This window comes from Haliotis cracherodii, unplaced genomic scaffold (assembly GCF_022045235.1).
Source record: "Haliotis cracherodii isolate W230 unplaced genomic scaffold, xgHalCrac1.p SCAF_11, whole genome shotgun sequence".
Taxonomy (NCBI): Eukaryota; Metazoa; Mollusca; class Gastropoda; order Lepetellida; family Haliotidae; genus Haliotis; species Haliotis cracherodii.
The window spans coordinates 4,062,601-4,084,418 of NW_027266266.1; the positions used below are offsets into that span (position 1 = coordinate 4,062,601).

The 21,818-nt window shown below is 41.9% G+C and overlaps 1 protein-coding gene across 1 annotated transcript; it reads right to left on the reverse strand.

The window, feature by feature from the left end:
* Nucleotides 1-911: 911 nt before the first annotated feature.
* On the reverse strand, nucleotides 912-20,269 carry LOC139455252 (protein ABHD15-like). The gene is made up of 3 exons (XM_071236803.1): nucleotides 20,183-20,269; nucleotides 6,173-6,276; nucleotides 912-3,235 (listed from the first exon to the last, which is right to left on the reverse strand). The coding sequence occupies exon 3, from the start codon at nucleotides 3,217-3,219 to the stop codon at nucleotides 2,023-2,025; it is 1,197 nt and encodes a 398-aa protein (XP_071092904.1). The 5' UTR covers nucleotides 3,220-3,235; nucleotides 6,173-6,276; nucleotides 20,183-20,269; the 3' UTR covers nucleotides 912-2,022.
* Between the last annotated feature and the right edge of the window lie 1,549 nt (nucleotides 20,270-21,818).

The window sequence follows — 21,818 nt, forward strand, 5'->3', positions numbered from 1 at the left end:
TGATATTTGCATCTCTATCCGCATATGACCACAACGGATATCGTTTTTATCCGTTGGCTTTATCCTGCCGAGAAACCTACCCGTTATATGATAAACGTGTAGTATATACCTTACTTCCGAGATACGTATAGTTTATACCTTACACTGTGATACATAAAGTATGTATTTTACTATCGATATGTATACCGTTATACGTATCGTGTTCGTATATACCTTTGTTTGTTTGTTATTTAACGCCGCACTCGGCAAAGTTCCACCTATATGAAGGCGGTCAGTAAATATCGAGTCTGGACCAAGCAAAGTCGCATTTTACGGCAAGCATGGGTTGTGGTCAAGATACGCGTCGTAATTTACTATTAAGACACATATCAGCACCAGTCCTCTCGTTAACATACGGACCGCCTCCGTGGTCTAGCGGTAGAGCGTCCGCCCGGAGAGCGGAAGGTCAGGGGTTCGATCCCCGTCCGCGTCATACCAAAAGACGTTAAAAGATGGTACTTGTTGTCACCCTGTCTGGCGCTCGGCATTAAGGGCTAAAACAAGGACTGGTCGGCTCGGAGTCAGTATAGTGTGTCTCAGTGGGGTATTCATATTAAACTGCGGCATGGTATCACAGTGGGCTAGCACTATAAATCGGCATCGGTCCGGACTAGTACAAGCAGCCACACACACACATACACGTGCATGCACGTGGCTATATAAGTGCAATAATCTTGGACGCGACGTTAAACCCAATTTCACTGTCAAGCTACGTATATTGTATATGTATGCATCGTTGCAATCAAAATGCACAATTCCAATATATAACACAAATCGGTGTTATAATTCAATTCAGTTTTATTATAAAGTTATGTAATATAATAATTTATTATAATATGTACATCACAGATGAATCAAACTTTTCACAGGAATGTCGGCATTGCAGCAATAACAGCGAACATTACACCATAAGATAACATTTCTATAAATGTAACAAAATGTAACTACATGTAACCAGGGCCAGCCTGGCCATGCACACTACTCTCAGAGGTCACCTTGAGGTCACTGTACACCGCAGAGCTGCTTCAGCCTGCCACTCATCTTCACCGAACTGCCTTATCAAAGCATCATCAAAGCAGGAACACAGTTTTTAAAGTTACCATGGTTACCATGTACCGGAGCTTCCTATTAAACCGAAACACTGTATAAGACCCGATCAATTCTTTTCTGAAACCGTTTAAAGACAAACAATATATAATTAATGGCGGCTGATCGTTTCTCTTTAGACAATACAAAATGCCTACAGCTAGTATATCATCAAATACTTTCATGGACTTGTGGTATTCAAAACAATGCCTTTCAGGCTAATGTCTTTCATGGCTCCGATCTGTCATGACATCTATCCATCGATGGTCACCCGCTGGACTTGGTCGTAGTTTGTTCATGTCCCATTCTGTGAATTTACTCGCTAGAACACAAATGGTCAGTCATAGCGTTAGTGTCAACAGGGTAGATCCTTGCTTGGTGAAATACAAGTAATCACCTCGGTGCAACCAAGCGCTACTGCAATTTATATCTCCAATTAACAATTTTCTTGATGGCTTCAATTTTACGAAACATATCGTCATTTGAGACAAGCTTTGTGACACTTTCTGTTGTCAAAGCCGAGGAAACGAAATACAAAGTTGTGCTCTCTGACCAATGCCAACGCCACCATCGAACAGTTCTGAATGTTCCTCTGTAGCGCACGTCATCACCTTCATGACGTCATACGCCACTGTCAGCTGGAGAGAAACAGATAACAGTCCTGCACGCAACTACTTCGCCAGATCTGACTTCTCTGCTTTCAACTGTTGCGTGTGCAGTTGCGTGTGCAGTTGTCTGTGCAGTTCACGGTCTGTCTTTGGTCTTGTGCGGTTTTGTCAAACAGGAATTCGTCAGTACTTCCCCAGAAGCCATTCCGAGCTCAACGACTGTGACACGACTCGGGAAGAGTCGTGTCATGTGACTAGATCACGCTGCGTCAGCGACAAGGGGGGTAGTTCATCTTTGCCAGGCCCTTTCGCCAACAATCCTTTGCGTCGCTGGAATGGCTGAAGGGAAACTGAACACAGAATCGATGAAGTCAAGAGCTGGTTTCACTGTCCATGCAGAACCCGTGGCCTTCTCGTAGAATCCACAATGTCCGCCTCTCTCTAAAGTGACTAGGAAGAAATTGAGAGAAGATCTGAACAAGTCATAAGGAATGTTTTCTTTAACACTGATTGGATCATCCATGCTGTTGATGCACAACACCGGAACTGAAATCTCGTCCACATCTCGCATGGGCGAATTTTCTTCCCAGTATTCTTCAAGTCCCGGATATCCGCCGAGCTTGCTGTACACGTGTGAATCATAGTCCTTGAAATTCCATGCGCGGAGGGCAGCGTCAACATCAACAACGTTAGAAAAACTCTCCGCATGGCGTCCCAAAATCTTTTTCAAATACATTAGATATGTCATTTCGTATATTTTAGGAATTTTGTTCATATACACATCCTCAGAATCATATGTTGGTGAAATGCACGTGACTGAGGATAGAAGGGATGAAGAGCCGAATTCCCCTAAGTAGGACATGAGTAGATCTGCGCCCGCTCCAGCCCCGAGTCCGGCGATGGGGGACCCAGGGAAGCGGTGTCGGAGAGATTGTATGGCACCGCGGAGATCCGAACAACAGCCGTAAGCCTCGAGTCCAGCACTAGTCAAGAAGGACCCGCCGTGACCACGACGGTTGAAGATAACGGAGCGGTAGCCTCTGGAGGTAAAGACGCTGCAGTACTGCGCCATACTGGCGGCGTCGCCATTAAGGTCTGGCACAATGATGATAATAGCCGTAGCGTTGCCCATATACCGCGAGGTCGCGGTCCAGTCAAGGGCGACAACTCCGTCATCTTCGAGCTGCACATATTCTCTACGGAATTGAGTTCTGAAAAGTTTTAAAAAGAAGCCACAAAGTGTCTGCACATGCGCATTCTGTAGCCAGACCGGAAGTCTCATAGGTCGGCGCAGTGACGTGCATTTGTTAACGATGTGTTGCGCCATGGCGGAATCCCGGAAGTACAGCCTGGGAATCGATTCTTTGGGTCTGAAGAGTGTCTTAACGTAGACGACTGCGGTGAGGACGACAGTGCTGAGGAACGTCATCACGACGGTGAAAGGGTACGACAGCATCATCCAGAAAACACTTGACATCAACATCATGGACGGTGGATGAAGCCTGAAAGAGAGGATGGGATGATTAGTAAGACGGTTGACGAGGAAAGGTCGGGTGTAAAGTTGTGCAGTCAGCCAAAGCGACATTATGGCGTCTGAAGTGAATCAGCCACGACAAGGTAACAAGGTGGTCTGCTTTTAGGACACGTCGGAGATTGCCAGGCTGTCAAAGGCTGGTAAAGTGTTTAGCCCTGGTAACAACAGAGCGAGCTTTATATTAATTCTGTTACATAAGGGAGTCTAGATAAGACTGTGTATATACATCGTATGTGGACTCCGTGGTTGCATTAAAAAGGATAATCGTGACACCTTGACTTTGTTGAGGCTCTTTAAAATTGCCTTGAAAAATGTGCACAAGAACCCACTCTTGCTTTTTTATTTAGAGTGAGTATGGTTTTAAACCGCTTTGAGCAATATTCTAGCAATATCACTGCGGGGGACGCCAGAAATGGGCTTCACACATGTGGGAATCGAACCCAGGCCTTCAGAGTGACGAGCGCACGCTTTAACCACTAGACTACCCCATCTCCCCTTTTTATTTAGAACCTGTTTCTATCTTTAAATAATATGTAATTTAATGAGCATATTCTCATAGAAACTTAAACACGTTTATCGTGTTTATAAAGATTATCAGATTATGTAGGTTAGTTTAAGGAGAAAGAGGTTAGTTTAAGGAGGAAGCATTCCATTTGTTTAATGTAAATCTTTGTGAAAGTATTATTTGGATTGTGTTATTGCTATACATAGTTTAGACAACACAATAGTATTACATGACACTACAACTGAATTAGATGTAGAAGATAGTCATGTTGTAGGAAGGTCGAGCTCACCCTCAGTTCTTGAAGTCACGTACTAAGACGAGAGTGACACAAAAGCACCCAGTCACGTTGCCACAGCTGCAGTCAACGTTGGGAAGATTATTTTGGTTTGGGTTTTCGGGCTGCATATCCACAGAGTCAGATACATAATTTGAGTTTAATAAACTGAGTTGAACGACCCTGTGGGGCCGTGTGGCCGCATCTTGCACATGTAATCAGAGACGCACCGTGACTAATATCTTCAAACTAATTCGGCTTTGACAATACGGCGCCCTTGTATACGACATTTCTGGTAGGTTTGAGGGAGAACCACTGTTCCGTATCATTAACACGTATCATTTTCGTATTTGATCTGCATCTGGGTTGCTGCCAAGTTTGCCAAGCCTAAACTTCTTTTTTTTATTGTGACGTATTTCATCAAAGGCACATGCATATTCCAACTAATGCGTGGGTTATAGTGCTTTCCGGATGATTTCAGTGATTTGTATCCGTTATTCGCTGCCCACACATAATAAAACATATCAATATATATAATAATGAAATAACTAGCACCTGTCGATACTCAAAGCCGAAGCTGTCGATACGTCCAGGGGTGTTTATGGACACATTGTCGACGTTAACACACAAAAAGACATTTCAAATTGATCGTTTTGATGACATCTGTCGGGAAACTGTGAAGAGGCGATCCCACCCACTCTATAGTATTGAACAGTATGTCCTACACGACATATGGCATGATGCAATAATATTGCAGTAACATTTCACAGTCGTGATTTTCGTGCACTACCATTGCATTTTATATTAATTGAAATAGTATTTTCTCAGATATTCCTATGTAAATAAAAAACCTGAATATCTCTTTTGTATTAAATAATTATGACTCTTTCATACACTGCATCCAGACATATATCTCAATTTCATCTTAAACGTATCGTGTCAACGTGAACATAGCGCTGTCACGTCCTTAATTCATGGTTTTAGTCCGTGGTTGAGTAAAGATGTAGATCTTTGTAAACATCCTTGTTCGCATTAACAAAAGCTGTTCTTTCAAGCATGTCGTAAATGGTATTTGCTCAGGCTGCTATTGATTACCGTTCATTTTTTGTCGGATTAAACCAGGAAGACATTTCCGTTCCACTACCTCATCACGAGCAAGAAAAAGAGACACGTACAAAGTGTCATTACTCGTTTCAGGAAATGAAAATAGACCGACACTGTGAAAGTCAGCTTTGTAAAGAAAGCCTTCAGCTTTCTCCGACGTCCGCGCGCAGGTGTGTCAATTTCATCTCTCAAACTAAATGGTCCAAATCACATCGCATGTCATCCGACCTAGTTATAATTGTACCTAAGTCAACCTCTTCCCCAGACAGGGTCTGTTAGTCAAGTCTGATTAATCTTCAATACCATCATGTCAGTCAAAACATAATCAGTCGGAAGAGATTGTCTCGTTCTTACAAGTTACGAACGTCAGTAGACATAGGTGTCGGAGCTTTCGTCACAGGCTAAGCTTTACTAAGGCTCCTAATACCCTCTATTTATGAGATTATCACAGAGTAATCTCGAAATCTGTGGTATCTCGCATGTTTATTAATCATTTTGTCTTACAATAATTCCTGCTTTTTGTTGAGTTTGCTTAAGGAGATTATCACAACTGCACACCTTATTCCACTGTTAATTAAGTGTATTAGGTGACACATTTTAATTGAGTCCATTAACTAAATAAACGTATACATGTTATAAAAGGAACCATTAAGTGGTTAACTAATCAGAATTTGAAAAATTTAAAATTTAATTTAAAATAAATCCATTAATTAGATATTCAAAATATTATGAAATACATTAATGATCTGTTGAGATCAACATTAATTTTACACATACACAATATAGGATTTTCGAAACATTGTTATAATATTAAATAGAATACAATTAAAATAATAGTCGTACAACAATTTGTACAAGTAAACTATAACTATTAATAAAACAGTATCGGCAGATATGTATAATTATGATAAAATTAGTGAAATCTAAATCTAAAGGTACTTATAGCTAAGCAAAACGGTTGCGACATCGTATGAAATTCACTGCCAGTTATCTACAGTAGTGAGAAAGGCAAACAAACCTACCTCGCAAGTGCTCGGTCGGAAGAAAGATTCTAGTTGCACCACGGTGTTTTCCGTTAACTAGGCTAGAGCTTGTGACGTCACACCCGGCGCGCGCCGCTCTGGTCCTGTAAGAGATTTAATTGAGGCTGTTAGTCGTGAGGAGCAAGGAGCTGTGCCTGACAGTTACAGCAGTCTGGTCGTTTGATAGGTGTCGCTCCGGGACACGCTCTGACGGGAGCTGGGATGCAAGCAAACAGAGCGGACAGCGCTCGCTACAAATGCTATCTCGCAAAGCCGTCGAATATACAGCGCGAGCCAGTCCGGGCTGGAGACATGGTTCATGCCACACCGCTTCCCTGCTCCGGGGTCGATGTTATCTACTGCTCGAATACCAATGTACTAAATTCTCGGATATTTTAAACCGATTACCCACTGAACCGAACAATGCGAACTCTGCGGTGAGATATATATCTGGTGGAATTCTGACATTCGCCAAATATCAGCTGGTGAAAAGGTGTTGATAAGATATCAAGCGATTGTCTGCGTACCTGAACTTCAATAACAAATGATGTTTTGCAAATGGAAACTTCGTGACACCTTTACAACACTGATATAAATAAGAATATGAGTTTGGGTTAATAATAATAATAATAATAATAATGCTGATGATAATAATAACTCTATTATGCGACTAATTTCCAATCTCCATGTGGTTGCATCAATATCCTTGTTGAAGGTGCCACCCCCCTACCCCCACCCCATCTCCTGAATACCGAATTCTACTAACACAAATCCCAAAAGCATTGAGACAAGTGTGGGATTTGAAGTTGAATTTCCGAAAAAAAATCGAAATAATATATCAAAATAATAAACTACACAAATGAAATTTTTACATACACCTTATATATTTTATAAAACGTTGAACCTGCGTACCAAACACGATTTTATTTGCGTTCTGTGTACTACACTGCTATAGGTCGAATACCCTCTCTATACACCCCCGAATACCGCGTACCAAAAGGGGATGGCAGCCTGAATACCACACACTGATTATACATGTATTTGTTAAGTCCGTGTGATATGGTCTTAAAGGCGCCGTTCGGTGCGATCTGGTGCCATACCCGTGCATAGTACAACGGACAAAGCGAGTGAACCTATAAGAAGCTATGATTATGAATATGTGTAACATTGTGATTAATGGCTACTCGTTATTTATGTCCTTTCAAAGGAAGATCCGTGAATGTCTGTCAACAACAGCACTCCCTCGTAGAGAAGTGAAAGGTGGTTGTCATGGACAACAATGACATATATTTAAGGGTGTTTGGCGGGATTTGTTAGAAAGGGTCCGATCTACCCCCGTGAGCGGTAGTTAAAAACAGGGGAGTGACGCCTACACCTCCTTTTACACGGTACATGATTTGTATTCATTAGTTCAGCGCTGACTGACCCACTATCTCTTAGGATTTACGCTTCACTTACGATTGTTGCTGTTTGTTGTGGAGAATATTGTCTGATCTTGTCAAACTGTTTCCCGCTAAAATGATATTTCACTGGAATGAAATTTCGATTTCATACTTTAAGATAAATATAGTGTTACGTCACTAAATGCAAAATAAATAACAATAGTTTTGGAAAAGCCAATCGATGACGATGTTTTCTCTGTTACAAGAATAGCGACAAGTCATTCGTGTTGACGTTCTCCGGTTACGCAATTTTGTTTACCGAGCCGGATGTAGTAGGGAAGCTATCCTCCACTGGGAGCGGTGGTGTAGCCATGAGGTTAATGCGTTCACTCGTCACTCCGAAAGCCAGGGTTCGATTCCCCACGTGGGTTCAATATGCGCAGCCCGTTTCTTATATGTTAAAATGTTGAAACCAAAAGAAATAGAAAAAAAGACACGTGGAATAGTTACACAAAAATATAATAGCGGAGAGTGAGCGGGGGTCACCAGAAATGGGCTTCATACATTCTACCCATGTCGGGAATCGAACCCGGGTCTTCGGCGTGACGAGCGAACGCTTTAACCACTAGGCTACCCGACCGCCCCTAATAGCGGAGACATAAAGTAGCGGAAACTATATCAGGATGAGTATAAATGTGTTTTACTATTCCCTGAACTGTTATCGTGTCGAGATAAAGAGGTACGTCGATACATGCATGTACTTCCACATCGGGGTATCGAGACAGTGAGTGAGTGAGTGAGTATGGTTTTAAGCCGCTTTTAGCAATATTTCAGCAATGTCAAGGCGGGGGACACCAGCTATGGGGTTCACACATTGTACTCATGTCTAGATTCGAACCTGGGTCTTCAGCGTGACGAGCGAACGCTTTAACCACCAGGCTACCCGACCGCCCCAGTATCGAGACAAACCAACCATATACTTCGATAAGAAAGCTTGTATGGAATAATCGAGTCTGGACCACACAATCCAGTGATTGACATCATGATCTTTGATCCACGCAATTGGGATACGATTTGCATCAACCAAGTCAGAGAGTCTGACCACCCGATCCCGTCAGTCGCCTCTTACAACAAGCGTAGTCGCCTTTTACGCCTGTTGCTGAAGACCTATTCTAACCCGGATCTTCACGGGTTTTTTAGGTATGAGTTAATCTTCAAACCTTCGGAACTTCTATAAAAATCGAAGTGTGCGGAAAGTACAACGTCTGCAGCCTCTCCCAACCCCGTCACCGTCATCCTACTTTAGGATTCCCTCAATAGTTGACAGCTTGCGGGCAAAACACTGACATGTGGAGTGGGTGCTTTGCAATAAACTGGCGTTATCTATATGATCGAATGCGCAACTCGCAGCGAAGAAGCCGTACTCCTTCACATGCAGATGTGTTGTTGGGGATGTGATGTCCTGGTCATTTAATGTCGTAGTAGGGTTGTAGATGTTGTTCGTGGCATCGATGACCTGATAAGGCATCTGCCTCATGTCATGATGTATTAAATACATCGCCACGCAGTGTTGTTATTCATAAGTGTTCGTTCCTAAGTTTATTGCATGAGACTCGTTAGTAATAAACATTATTCAATAACGTAAATATTCTTATTCGTCGTAATCGGAAGTTTCAATTTTTAAGGACCAAACAATTTACTAAGCTATCGTCGGAGGAAGTCAAAAACAAGAAGAACGCAAAATTTAGTTTTCACTACGAGACCAGTGAAGATCCGGGTTAGAATAGGTCTTCAGCAACCCATGTTTGCCGTAAAAGGCGACTATGCTTGTCGTAAGAAGCGACTAACAGGATCGGTTGGTCAGGCTCGCTGACTTGGTTGATGCATGTCATCGTATCCCAACTTCCAACACCGAAGTCTAAATGGCTGCCTGCAGACAAGCTTTAAGTACAGTCGGGGACACGACATGGCCCAAGCTCACACCAACAAAGCGTAAGTGACTGACTGAATGTTGTTTGATGCCGTACCTCCCAACAAGACACATCAAACAAGGTACGGTTTGAAAGGATGATAACACAGAAAGCCTGCTCTGGTAGTTTAAATTTACTGATTCATACGATATTCAGAAATATTCAGTTGGCATTTACAACGCAAGGGAGTCATTTGTGATGACAACTCATAAGGCGACTTACACTGACAAGGTTCTAGAGGCCGCAAGCGGCATGTGGTCTCGCATGGAACCTGCGCCATACGTACACAAGTGCAGGGGGCCACCAGGTGTGGTTGAAAGTGAACACTTTGAACCAAGATCAATCAATTAACTGCTTCGCCAGGAGGGAATCAACGATGTTCGTATGAAGTTGTTACAACAAAGAGCTTTGACGTCATATATGTATCACCTATGCGAATTCAATTATTCTGCCGGGGTTTTCTCCGACACAACCTCCCACCCCCACCCCATAAATTTCCTGGATCCGCCTCTGATAGTGTTAATGTTTTGCAATGTAAAATATGGGAATGGCGCTTTCATAGCGATATTTTTTGTTGCTTTATTTCAACATTTCCTTAAAGTCTCGAGTGAAGTAGAACGTAAACAAGGATGAACCTAACTCTCAAAACAAGTAACAAAAGAAGATATAAAGAATGACATAACAAATAGATTAAAAATGAAAACTATAGAACAATGATAACATCTCTGAAAATTAATTAAATAAAAAAGCATAAATAAGAACAAAAAACAAAAAACGAAATAATATCACCATAAAATAATTCCAAACAGTGGACGAATTCGTTGTTGTGTGGCTTTATGATCAATATATTCTTATGAGGCACTATCGGTCGCAAGAAATACGACAGGATTGATTATATTCACGCAATGACTATTTAGAAACCTATTGATCATATGACGAGGAACAATGTTCTAACGATAATGTCATGCTTCTGAGTTTCTTCTCACGTGATAATATAATGTGCCCGTTATTAGACAGCGGTCAATAATTTGGTGATGAATGTTTCACAATGAGTCTATATTTCCGCAAAAAACAACATGGCGGAAACCGATTGCGTTGATGACGTCATTCAAATACAGCTCAACCCTTTTAGTCTGGCACCGTTATTCCGATGTGTCTAATTATAACTAAAAATCGTTAATACGTTCTCGTACTTAATTAATTTGGAAGACATCATAGCAAACGGCATTGTCCAGATTGATAGGTGACCCGTGAAGATCCGGGGTAGAATAGGTCTTCAGCAACCCATGCTTGCCGTAAAAGGCGGCTATGCTTGTAGAAAGAGGCGACTAACGGGATCGGTTGGTCAGGCTCGCTGACTTGGTTGATGCATGTCTTCGTATCCCAATTGAGTGGGAATCAATAACTGAATTGTCTGGTCAAGACTCGATTATTAATTACAGACCGCCGTCATATAATTGGAACATGACTGAGTGCTTTGTTAAACAACAAACAAAACAAACAAACAAACAAACAAACAAAAAGATTGACAGATGCTCGATTTGATTCAGGTCAGATGAGAAAATTATAAAAAGATTTTTAAACCCTGACAATAAGTAATCAAATTTGTGTTTTGAAACTTATTAAATTGAAATAATTGAAAAACATTTAAAACAGGACGTGGCAATGATAATGAAATGAACATATAGTAGAAAATGAAAGAAACAGTTACGGGGAAAATATTTACACCATGTTCCGGTGGCGTGTGTTAGTCTAACCATTGTTTTACTAAATTCAATAAGAAATTAAATGGAGGATAAATACACTGCGTGGACACAGGCACAACTATGTATCACCAACTGTCTCCATAGAAACCAGTCATTTAAGATGCCAATTATTTCGATTGACGCCATCAAAAGTTGTGTATTGAAAGAAACCATATATATCTTGTGTAAACGCAATTGATCTTAGGCCTAGGTAGGTTTTCATGAATGAGTGAGTGAGTATGGTTTTACGCCGCTTTTAGCAATATTTCAGCAATATCACGGCGGGGGACACCAGAAATGGGCTTCACACATTGTACCCATGTCGGGAATCGAACCCGGGTCTTCGGCGTGACGAGCGAACGCTTTAACCACTAGGCTACCCGACCGCCCCTTTCATGAATGAGTTCGCTCGCACTCTAATACTATGAAGAAAGTGAAACAGTACGAAACATCCTCATGTTGATTTAATTAAACTTATGCTTATACCACTGTCCGTGTGCTGTATCTGCATGAGATTATTTTAGTCTGTTTAATTCTAAATTTGTACAAAAATAAGGCAGGTTGTCAGCGCATTACCACAGACGTGTATTACAGAGTGATAAGGATTTACTTTGATAAACATTACGCGGGACATACTTCCACGTAAATAAACACTGTACCGTGATGCAATGCGAGAGAAGATACAATTCGAAACGTACGATTGATGTTTAAGTTTAACTTTAGTTTTAGTTCATATTTTATTACATACAAGACACGTACATTATGTTAATTACATCTACAGATCTGGGGCAAGAGCTTTGTGGAAAACGTATCACGAATACCGAACATTCCACTGTTACACCAAGGCACAATTGTTAAAAAACGGCAATGCTGAGAATATACTATAGATAACACAGTGTAGATGTCAACCCTTTGGGCCTACTTGACTGCGTTTTTTATTAAATCAAAATAAAATTGACCAAGTTAAAATTCATTTCTTGGAGAACGGTTAGAATTGGAAGCGGCTGTTATTTTTTTTAACACGGTCGTTTTCTGGGCGTAAGATAAAAACAACCTTGGAGCTGGTTTGTGATGAGAAAAACGTGCCTTCAACGGGACCTTTGTAGGCTATTGACGTCATTACGCCCGGACTCACATAATGCATCCAACAGACAATGCCTACCACCAAGACAATAATTTTAACAAAAAATACATATTTCTTTACAGCGAAATATAGCACAAACATTCTAAACTACATATCGACGGTCTATAACTGTTTCGAATGGGGACAAAATCATTTGAAGGGGAAATTTGAAAATTCGCATGTGTGCAGAGAGATTGCCATTCAGCTTCGCGATCCACATTTCATGACCTCTGAACTTCATTGACGTCACAACCAACAAGGAATCCGATTCTCTTTAAATTTCTGAAGTTTCTTGATATTTGTTGACATGTGAAGTCTCCCTTTTATTTGTCCTCCCTCCAAACGGCATACCTCTGCTTGTGCCTCATTGGTCAAACACAGCCATCGGTGACGTCACTTGGTATGCTCTCCGGGGGGTCTTCCCTTCCTCCTTGGCGTAAACGTAAAGACAATATTTGCCGAGTCTTACTTGTTAAAACACAGGAGTAGGAAACTAGGTTTCTTACTTACGATAAGGGCTTTGGTGATTTTATGCTGAGTACCACTTGACGTAGAATTAAGTAGAATTAAAACTTGAAATCAAAATTGATTGAAGGGATCCGAGGGACGACCCACCCTGGCCTCGTGCTTCGATTACATTCACAGACTCTATTGTTGAATGTAGGGGGATATTCTTTTGATAAAATCATATTTCGTTTTTTTTATTTGTATTGTGTGCATGTTTTAGAATAGCTGCTCAGCCATTTTAAACAAATGTAGTTAAAGGTACACTATCTTATAAAGTCGATTCTAATATGAAATATGAATAGTTTAATATGGATGTTGAATGACAACATTTCATAACATATATTTTCACATTTCGATAAAACTACCTATTTAAGTTAGAACGTCGCGCAAGGTGCACATCTAGGTAGAAACATTTTTAGCTATTTCTGTAATAAAATATGTTTAAAAGTCATTGTAAATTTCTTAATTAATTTTGTAAAAACATATCTCGATGGAATGAAATCTGTAATCAAAACGCCCCATGCTCATATTTTCAAGTCTATTAAAACTGAATTCATTAAGTATAACGTCATATAACGCTATATCGATGAAGATAAAGCTGTTATCAGCACACTGAGATAACATACTCATACGTACATACATATTTTATATTTTATATATATATATTTTATATTCTGACTTCAAGTGCAATTGACCTGTCTGTATTCATTTTAAAATATGTTGTTTAAATATTATTACGTATTTACATGACCATAAGAGAGCACGCACCAAGGTCAGCGTAGAGCAATGACCTGTGCTCTTAATAACCCTTTAGATGTTATAATTGCTATGAAACACGGCCGGTAATACGTCAAAGGTTGTCACGAAGTAGATGGAACAATAGCAGCCTCGTCTTTAACATATGGCGATGACCTACATATATGCACCTGACGTACGAACACAGTTCAATTCAATTCTTAATTAACCATTATCTTTACAGACAATCGGCGGCTGCTGACACATGCAGACAACTTGATATAGGTAGACTGTTAATTAATATCAGTAGCAATGGACTGTGTATGTATGAAGAATGTACTTAATATTTAATATATCATCACTTTAGAGTTCATTTCGAAACAACAGGCTTTATATAAAATATTCAATGAGTACGAAACTGTTTGACATTTTTTAAACGTAAAAGTTGTATAAGTTTGACCACTGTTGGGCATATTCCAGTAATATGGATAAATATGAAATTGAATTCGTCATCTACATCTTTATAAATAATACAATTTCATATTCTATTTATTACATTGATATACACACTGTTTGCTATAAACTGGCTTTAATCTATACTCCAGGGTTAGAAATTGGCACTAGTCCTACAGTCCTTGCCAAACTGCTCAATGGTAAAGGTATCATAAGGACTAGTAGAAAATTGCCATGTTTAAGGGTTTTGCTGTATGTTATCATTATAAGGACTAGTGGACGAAAACTGTTAGTTTCTAACGCTGTACTCGTCGCTATATGGCTGAAATAATGCCGATGCGACGTTAAATTGTAACTCACTCGCTAATCTATACTCTGCCAAAGATAGACTCAGAGCATTAGTACTACAGACAGCTGTGACTTGAACCCCGGTGGTTGCACAATGTTGAGTCAGCGTGTGGACGCTGAACCTGCTTGGGCGCTTGTATATGCATGGCTACACGGAGAAAGTGGGCCGCGGTAATTGTAAGCGGTCACTGTATCCGCTCCAAAAGTAAGGAGTAAGTCTCACATTCTCCAGGTCAGTGCAGGTCCATGCTAATGTAGGTTTTATACAGTGAACCGATTTTATTTGTTATATCCAAGAACACTTTTTAAAAAATACTTTGATTACCATTCGATACATGCGCACACCGGTAAAATCTCAATTTGTTTTTTCGAAATATCTTTTTAAAGGTATTATACTAATAATATTATTAGTGGGTGAGTTGGGTTTTACGCCGCTTTTAACAGTATTCCAGTTATATCGCGGCGTGTCAGCTTAATGTGGGAGGAAAGCCCCAAGTGATGCAGGTCTCAGACGTTTACCAATTCGGTGAAACCCACGAGCACGGGTTTGGTGCTGACAAACCTAGAAACATAATCGGGGCGAACTGGGATTCGAACCCATAATCATAGGTTTCTGGCGTGCCCAAGGGACGCAACTCTGCACATATACTAATAATAAATAAATTTAAGAATTACTGGTATCAACCGAGCTACTGATTAAACTACATAATTCAATAACCCGATATTTGTGAAGGAAAGCAACATAAACACCTATCAAAAACTTCATAAACACCCTCATAATTCTTATCTTATCTAACATCACAAACATGACGAAGGGATTTTACCCAATAAAAACACCTAATTAACCTGCTATATTACTTATCATAGTATATAAATAAGCTGCTCATTGTCCCCCTGAAGGCATCCTGCCCCATCCCGTCCACTAATCTGTTATGGTAACTTCCCTGACACTTCATTCACTCCTGGCCTAAAAGCTGTACACTCTCCTTGAAGTACGTCCACGCACCCACTGACTGCCCCCCAGGTGCTGCGCTATAAGTAAACGTGACAGGTATCATATTAGTATTGAGCGGTGGCAATTAATGGCTGTGATGACAGGTGTGGTATTGATCTCGGCAGGTTCACTGTTGACGTCTTCGCTATTACCCCACGACGATGTCATGAGTGGGCGAGGACGCTTCATGCATCTGTCGCATCCAGTATGAATTGTGGGATGACCAGGTGTATCTAACGTTTATGCGTTACGCGACGCGCTAGTTTTACTTTGATGCCGTTTTTGTGCAGTTGAACATTTGACTTGCCTTTGCATGTATTTGTAATGGATGTCAACGGTGGGGCAGGATATGCTAAACTTTGGCTGATACCTGGTATCATCACTACTTGATAGTGATCCATAAACAAATGCTGATGAAATAGTCCCTCCATATCTACCACTCCATATCTACCACCTCTCCTTATATACAGCCCCCCCCCTTTCTATTATCCCCACCTATCTACCATCCCTCCATATCTACCACCCCTCCTTATCTACCCTCCCTCCCTATCTACCGCGCCTACATATCTACCCTCCCTCCCTGTCTACCCTCCCACCCTATCTACCCTCCCTCCCTTTCTTCCATCTACCCTCCCTCCCTACCTACCGCGCCTACATATCTACCCTCCCTCCCTGTCTACCCTCCCACCCTATCTACCCTCCCTCCCTTTCTTCCATCTACCCTCCCTCCCTACCTACCGCTCCTAACTATCTACCCTCCCTCCCTATATACACCCCCCTCTCTACCTATCATCTACCCTCCCTCACTATCTACCTCTCCTACCTATCTACCCTGCCTCCCTATCTACACCCCCCTCTCTACCTATCATCTACCACCCCACCCCTATCTACCATCTACCCTTCCTCCCTAAGTACCATCCCTCCCTATCTACCCTCCCTCCCTATCTACCCTCCCTCCGTATCTACCTCTCCTACCTATCTACCCCCCTATCTACACTCCCTCTCTATCTATCATCTACCGCCCCTCCCTATCTACCATTCCTCCCTATCTACACCCCCTCTCTATCTATCATCTACCACCCCAGCCCCCATCTACCATCTACCCTCCCTCCCTAAGTACCATCCCTACCTATCTACCTCTCCTACCTATCTACCATCCCTCCCTATCTACGCCCCTCTCTATCTACCATCTACCACCCCAGCCCCCATCTACCATCTACCCTCCCTCCCTAAGTACCATCCCTACCTATCTACCTCTCCTACCTATCTACCATCCCTCCCTATCTACGCCCCTCTCTATCTACCATCTACCACCCCAGCCCCCATCTACCCTTCCTCCCTAATTACCATCCCTACCTATCTACCACGCCTACCTATCTACCCCCTCCCTATCTACATCCCCTCTCCATCCATCATCTACCATCCCTTCCTATCTAACATCTACCATCCCTTCCTATCTAACATCTACCATCCATCCCTATCTACCAACTACCCTCCCTCTCTAAGTACCATCCCTACCTATCTACCACGCCTACCTATCTGCCATCCCTCCTATCTACGCCCCCTCTCTACCTATCATCTACCCTCCCTCCCTATCTACATCCCCTCTCTATCCATCATCTACCATCCCTCCCTTTCTACCATCTACCCTCCCTCCCTAAATACCACCCATCCCTATCTACCATCCCTCCCTAAGTACCATCCCTCCCTAAGTACCACCCCACCCTATCTACCCTCCCTCCGTATCTACCTCTCCTACCTATCTACCCTCCCTTCCTATCTACCATCCCTCCCAAACAACCCTACCTATCTGCCTCCTTCTGTCCGTCCCTTCCTCACTACTCCCTCGGGCAAGTGTCTACTGACAGATCTACTTTACCGAATGGTGCACATACCCGTTTCTATTTACACACCTATACATCCACTGACTATTGGTACAATTCTACCTACACACCCGTCAACCTAGCCAACCACCCAGCCCACCCGCTAGCCCAATCACCCACCCGTCTGTATGCCCATCGACCCACCATCCAACCATCATCCATGTGGATGTCTATTAACAATCCATCTCCGCATCACTTCAGATTCAGATTCCCTGTTTATCAGACTCTCGTGTTTCCACCGATGCTGGTGTATCTAAATATGTCTTTGGTTGAATTTACTGTGAAAGATGACCTGTGATCATCTGTATGTCACGCGTGCTCCACATGTAGAAAGCAATGTGCTGCAAGTGCTGAGTCAGCGGTCCGGTGTAAGACAGCACCCCGTCAGGTCAGCGCGAGACAATAGAAACTTGTGTGGGTCCGTGACAAGAGTCGCAGGCTCTTCACACTGTCATGTTCTCAGTGAGTCACCGCCGGCTCACCGCAAGTATGTCATGTACGCCAACCAGCGCCACCAGCGACGACATCGACACGACTACGTCATGGTCCAGATATCGCGACATCCTGAACCTTGTACGATGATGGCAGTGACTACAACGTCCCTGTCCGGAGAGACGTGATCACCTGCGGGACATCACGGGAGCGTTGTAACGATATGAGGAGCAAACTGGTCTCACACTCTTCAAACACGGCCCTGTTGACCATTGCCTCCTCCCCACAACGCGGAACTCGACGGGGGGAATGTGGCACACAGATGCTGAAGCGAGGCGGAGGAAATCCCCTTCCAAGGCTGTCGAAAAGTCCTCTGGCCTTCCCAAGTTGTTGCTGAGGAGGGTCACGGATTAACCATAGTTTAGGGAGATATTTTAGGTTAAATCTTGTCATATGTGGAGGCATTCACGCCAGTGTTAATGTTTCAAAGCCTCTGCCACAAATCTGTACCGCCAACCATGGCTATCATTAACGTGTCACAATGAATAAAAAGTTTGTAGAAGTTTAACATGTCTTAAAGTGAAACTGCCCCCAAGATTATCCGTAGGACGGTAACAAACAGCATATTTACCGTTCTTTGTTGGAATCAAGTTCTAATAACAGTTTTACCACTGATTGCTGGGGATATCGATTCCGGGAGCATTATGGTTCCAGTGTATGATATTGACTAAATAGTACAATAAAACCTCTTTAAACCGAACGGTCAAATTTTGTCCTTTTTTCTGCGAAAATCTACAATAGTTTATATGGTCTTAAGTATAGCAATATTGAGTTTGTCATTTTTGGTAAAAATATTAACGCTTATAACATAATACTAATTTTTTACTATTCTTTGCACACAATGTAGTATAAATGATGCTTGTTAAGATTTGTCATTCTTAATAAGCACTATATGACAGTGGGCGTGAGCCAGGAAGTGTTTGTTCACAACACAGGAAGAGGTGAGCGGAAGTGTTGTCCAACAACACACAACCTCGTTCTTTGTCCTATGATAACCATCAATAATTATGACCTCAAACGCCCTGTAACATATTATCATTGGCATGAAAATGATCATAGCCAAACACAGTAATCATAAAACAACTGGTTCGCCCTTTAAATATTACACCAACAAGTGCAGCGCGAGAGGATATATACCTGTATATATTATTCACATTTGTGAAATGAGGATCTATCCTTATTACAAGAAACTTAAGCCACAGTTTTAGAAAAAAATGTGGACTAAACAATCTCCACTTGATGCAAACAAGGGTATGTCCTCGGCGCTAATTACTCTGATAAACTATAATATAATTACGTGGACCTTTGATCAGCGACTCTTGTCATTGTGATTGTTTGACCTCAAGCATGAGGTGGTCAGTTAGTAATTAGGAAGATATGCGTTGGAGGACGAATTTGTTGTGTTATTACAAGCATTAGTTTTGGTATGGGGAAGTAACGAGAAAATGTCACTTTGATGTTAAAACAATAGGACACATAACATCACCTTGCCTTCCGTAATTAAGGATAGGTTTAAGACGTTAACTTTTATCCATATAGGTTTAGGTAACGGCTCATATTTATTTGCTAATACATTTTGAAATAAATTATAAAGATTTTTATCAAGATTCAAGAAATTAAAATATAAACAAAACAGAAATATCCCACATAGAAGATATTGAACGTAACTTTTGAGAGTTGTCCTGTCAGAAAATATTCTCTATCTTTTGATTATTGTGAATATTTTTAGCGTGAAAGATGGACTAACATCTCGACAGTGTCACGCTGGCACGATCGGACATATATATACAAATCTCTGAGGATTGGAGCTGTATGCTAACGTCATTGTCTTAGCTGGTGAGCTACAGCTACACGAAACCCTCTGTATCTTAATGAGTTCAAGATGTTCAAACACACCCATACCAGGCACATGTATTGGTTACAGCAGCGAAACCTACACTGTGTTGAACTCTATGACGGCTATTAAACCCTGAACTGATTATACAGAACAAACCTCTATTGCGAAACAATAACATTGGTCTTCGTGTATGTCATAAAAATGCAATAAAAGTAACCATGTTATCGTCCGATGTCTGACTACAGACCCTGCAATGTACACACAGCAGTAGGTTTAACACTGTTTAACAGATGGCATTGACGTATTACAAAGCAGGCGAGATATCACGACTGCAGCATTTACATGGTCAAGAAATATAAACTCAAATGTTCAAATGTAACAACACGAAGAAGAACACTTCCAACAAAGGGTTAGTTGATTTTGTTTGAAACGATACATTTATGCCAAAGGCTACAGTTAGATTTGGATTAAAGTTCCTAAATCCTGTTCATATAGTTCTAACCACAGCCTGTGACACAACACAGGTGAAAGTGTGTCCTACCTGTGCAATCGTCCAGGAGAGGTATGAGAGTGCCGGGGTCTTGCACGTCTTCTCACGATGTTGTGGCGGGGAAGTGGACGGGCCACCGACGGTGTTGACAATTGGTAGAGGAAACGGTAGTAGTGTGGATGTTTCTGTGTTAGCAGTAGGCCCGGGCGTCAATATTAGGATGTGACCGAGCTAGGGCTTGGCTTCACACTGTTACACTCGACTATGACAACATCTGCGCCAGGTGCGATGATTGCTCCACCTGCACTCCCGTAGCACGGACAACGTTAGGTTCAACGTTCCCCCGTACAGGTGTAAATCAACGGGAGGGTTGATTATCTGACGCGTCAAATATAACAGGATAATATTAATTGAGCGGATCGCCAGTTCCGATGTGTGATCTCACAGACTCTTATGAGCAGGTGTTGTACACTTATCAATCTGATTTCAAACGATAGTACAATCTGTTTTCTGGTAATAGGTGACTTCACTGTACTGATAATTAATATCTTCAGTGTATCCCAATTCACAATAAACAGTCAGGCTTCCATGTTCGTCGATACATGTATAACAGCTATCGCCCAAATGGGCAAGACGGTCGAGTCTGAGATTGATGAGGTTGTGAAGGACCAGGTCAACTTCTACTTCTGATAATTGGCTGTGGTCATCAGTTTCAGCTCGTCATCTAACGGTAGACTGCAGTAATGACAGATGGCCGGTTGTAATTTCTGAGCACGTTATAACCTGTTCCATTGAACACAGAGGTGCAATATGGAAGAAACCATGAACTGAAACGATGCACCTTCTGTCAAAGTCAATTTCACCAAGTTCACACTAACTGTTGTAGATGACAGTTCAAAGAGAAGGTACGGATACATACACACAACAGGAGGCTGTGATTGACTGATGTCAATTGCCCTGATGCCCGTGACACAGTTGTATATGTCAGAATGCAGCTGTATGAGCCGTCAATGGTCAGCACTGCGTCCCGAATGAGTGATGGGGGATATGTGACAAGGCCTCAATGCAAGCTGTGTGGTAGAACCGTGGTAAGCCAGGATTTACTTTCTCCCCCGATAATCAGGTCAAGGTCCCTCGACGTCATCTTACCGACTAGCCGTCGCCTCGGGCTCTTGATTGTAGTTCACACATGCATGAAGGCTCACAGTAGGGGTCTACTAACCTATTGGTAGCATCAATATACACTTACTGTGTTGATTTAGTAGTTATTATGTATGGTATAAGATGGCTCAATCAGCTGCTGGTCCGTGCAAAGGTATCGGAATTGCTACACAAGTACCAGCATTCGATGATGTCATGTTTTGGAGCATATAACAAGCCCCCCATTAAGCTTTGACGGAAAGCCATGCGCGTCCCTGCCTGTATAAAATATAATTTTCCAGTTGTCAACTTTCCCTGTATGGCGAGCAATATTTAATGTTCTAGATGGTCTAGCCTTTGATGTCTACCTTTAACAACTTTTGAGTTACAATCGAGCATGCTCTTCCTACGATTTCAAAGTGCGTCATACGACTCTTGCTCTAAAGTTGTTGGATGAGGGGCTTTCCAAAATTTGACGCAACAGTGACGAACATTATGGCCGATGTCATTTCCTATTTTGGCTTGTACCACAGGTTCCCGTGTTTTG

Excerpts from the sequence above, each read along its gene's own strand:
- LOC139455252 (XM_071236803.1), bottom strand. The coding sequence starts at position 3,219 with ATGATGTTGATGTCAAGTGTTTTCTGGATGATGCTGTCGTACCCTTTC.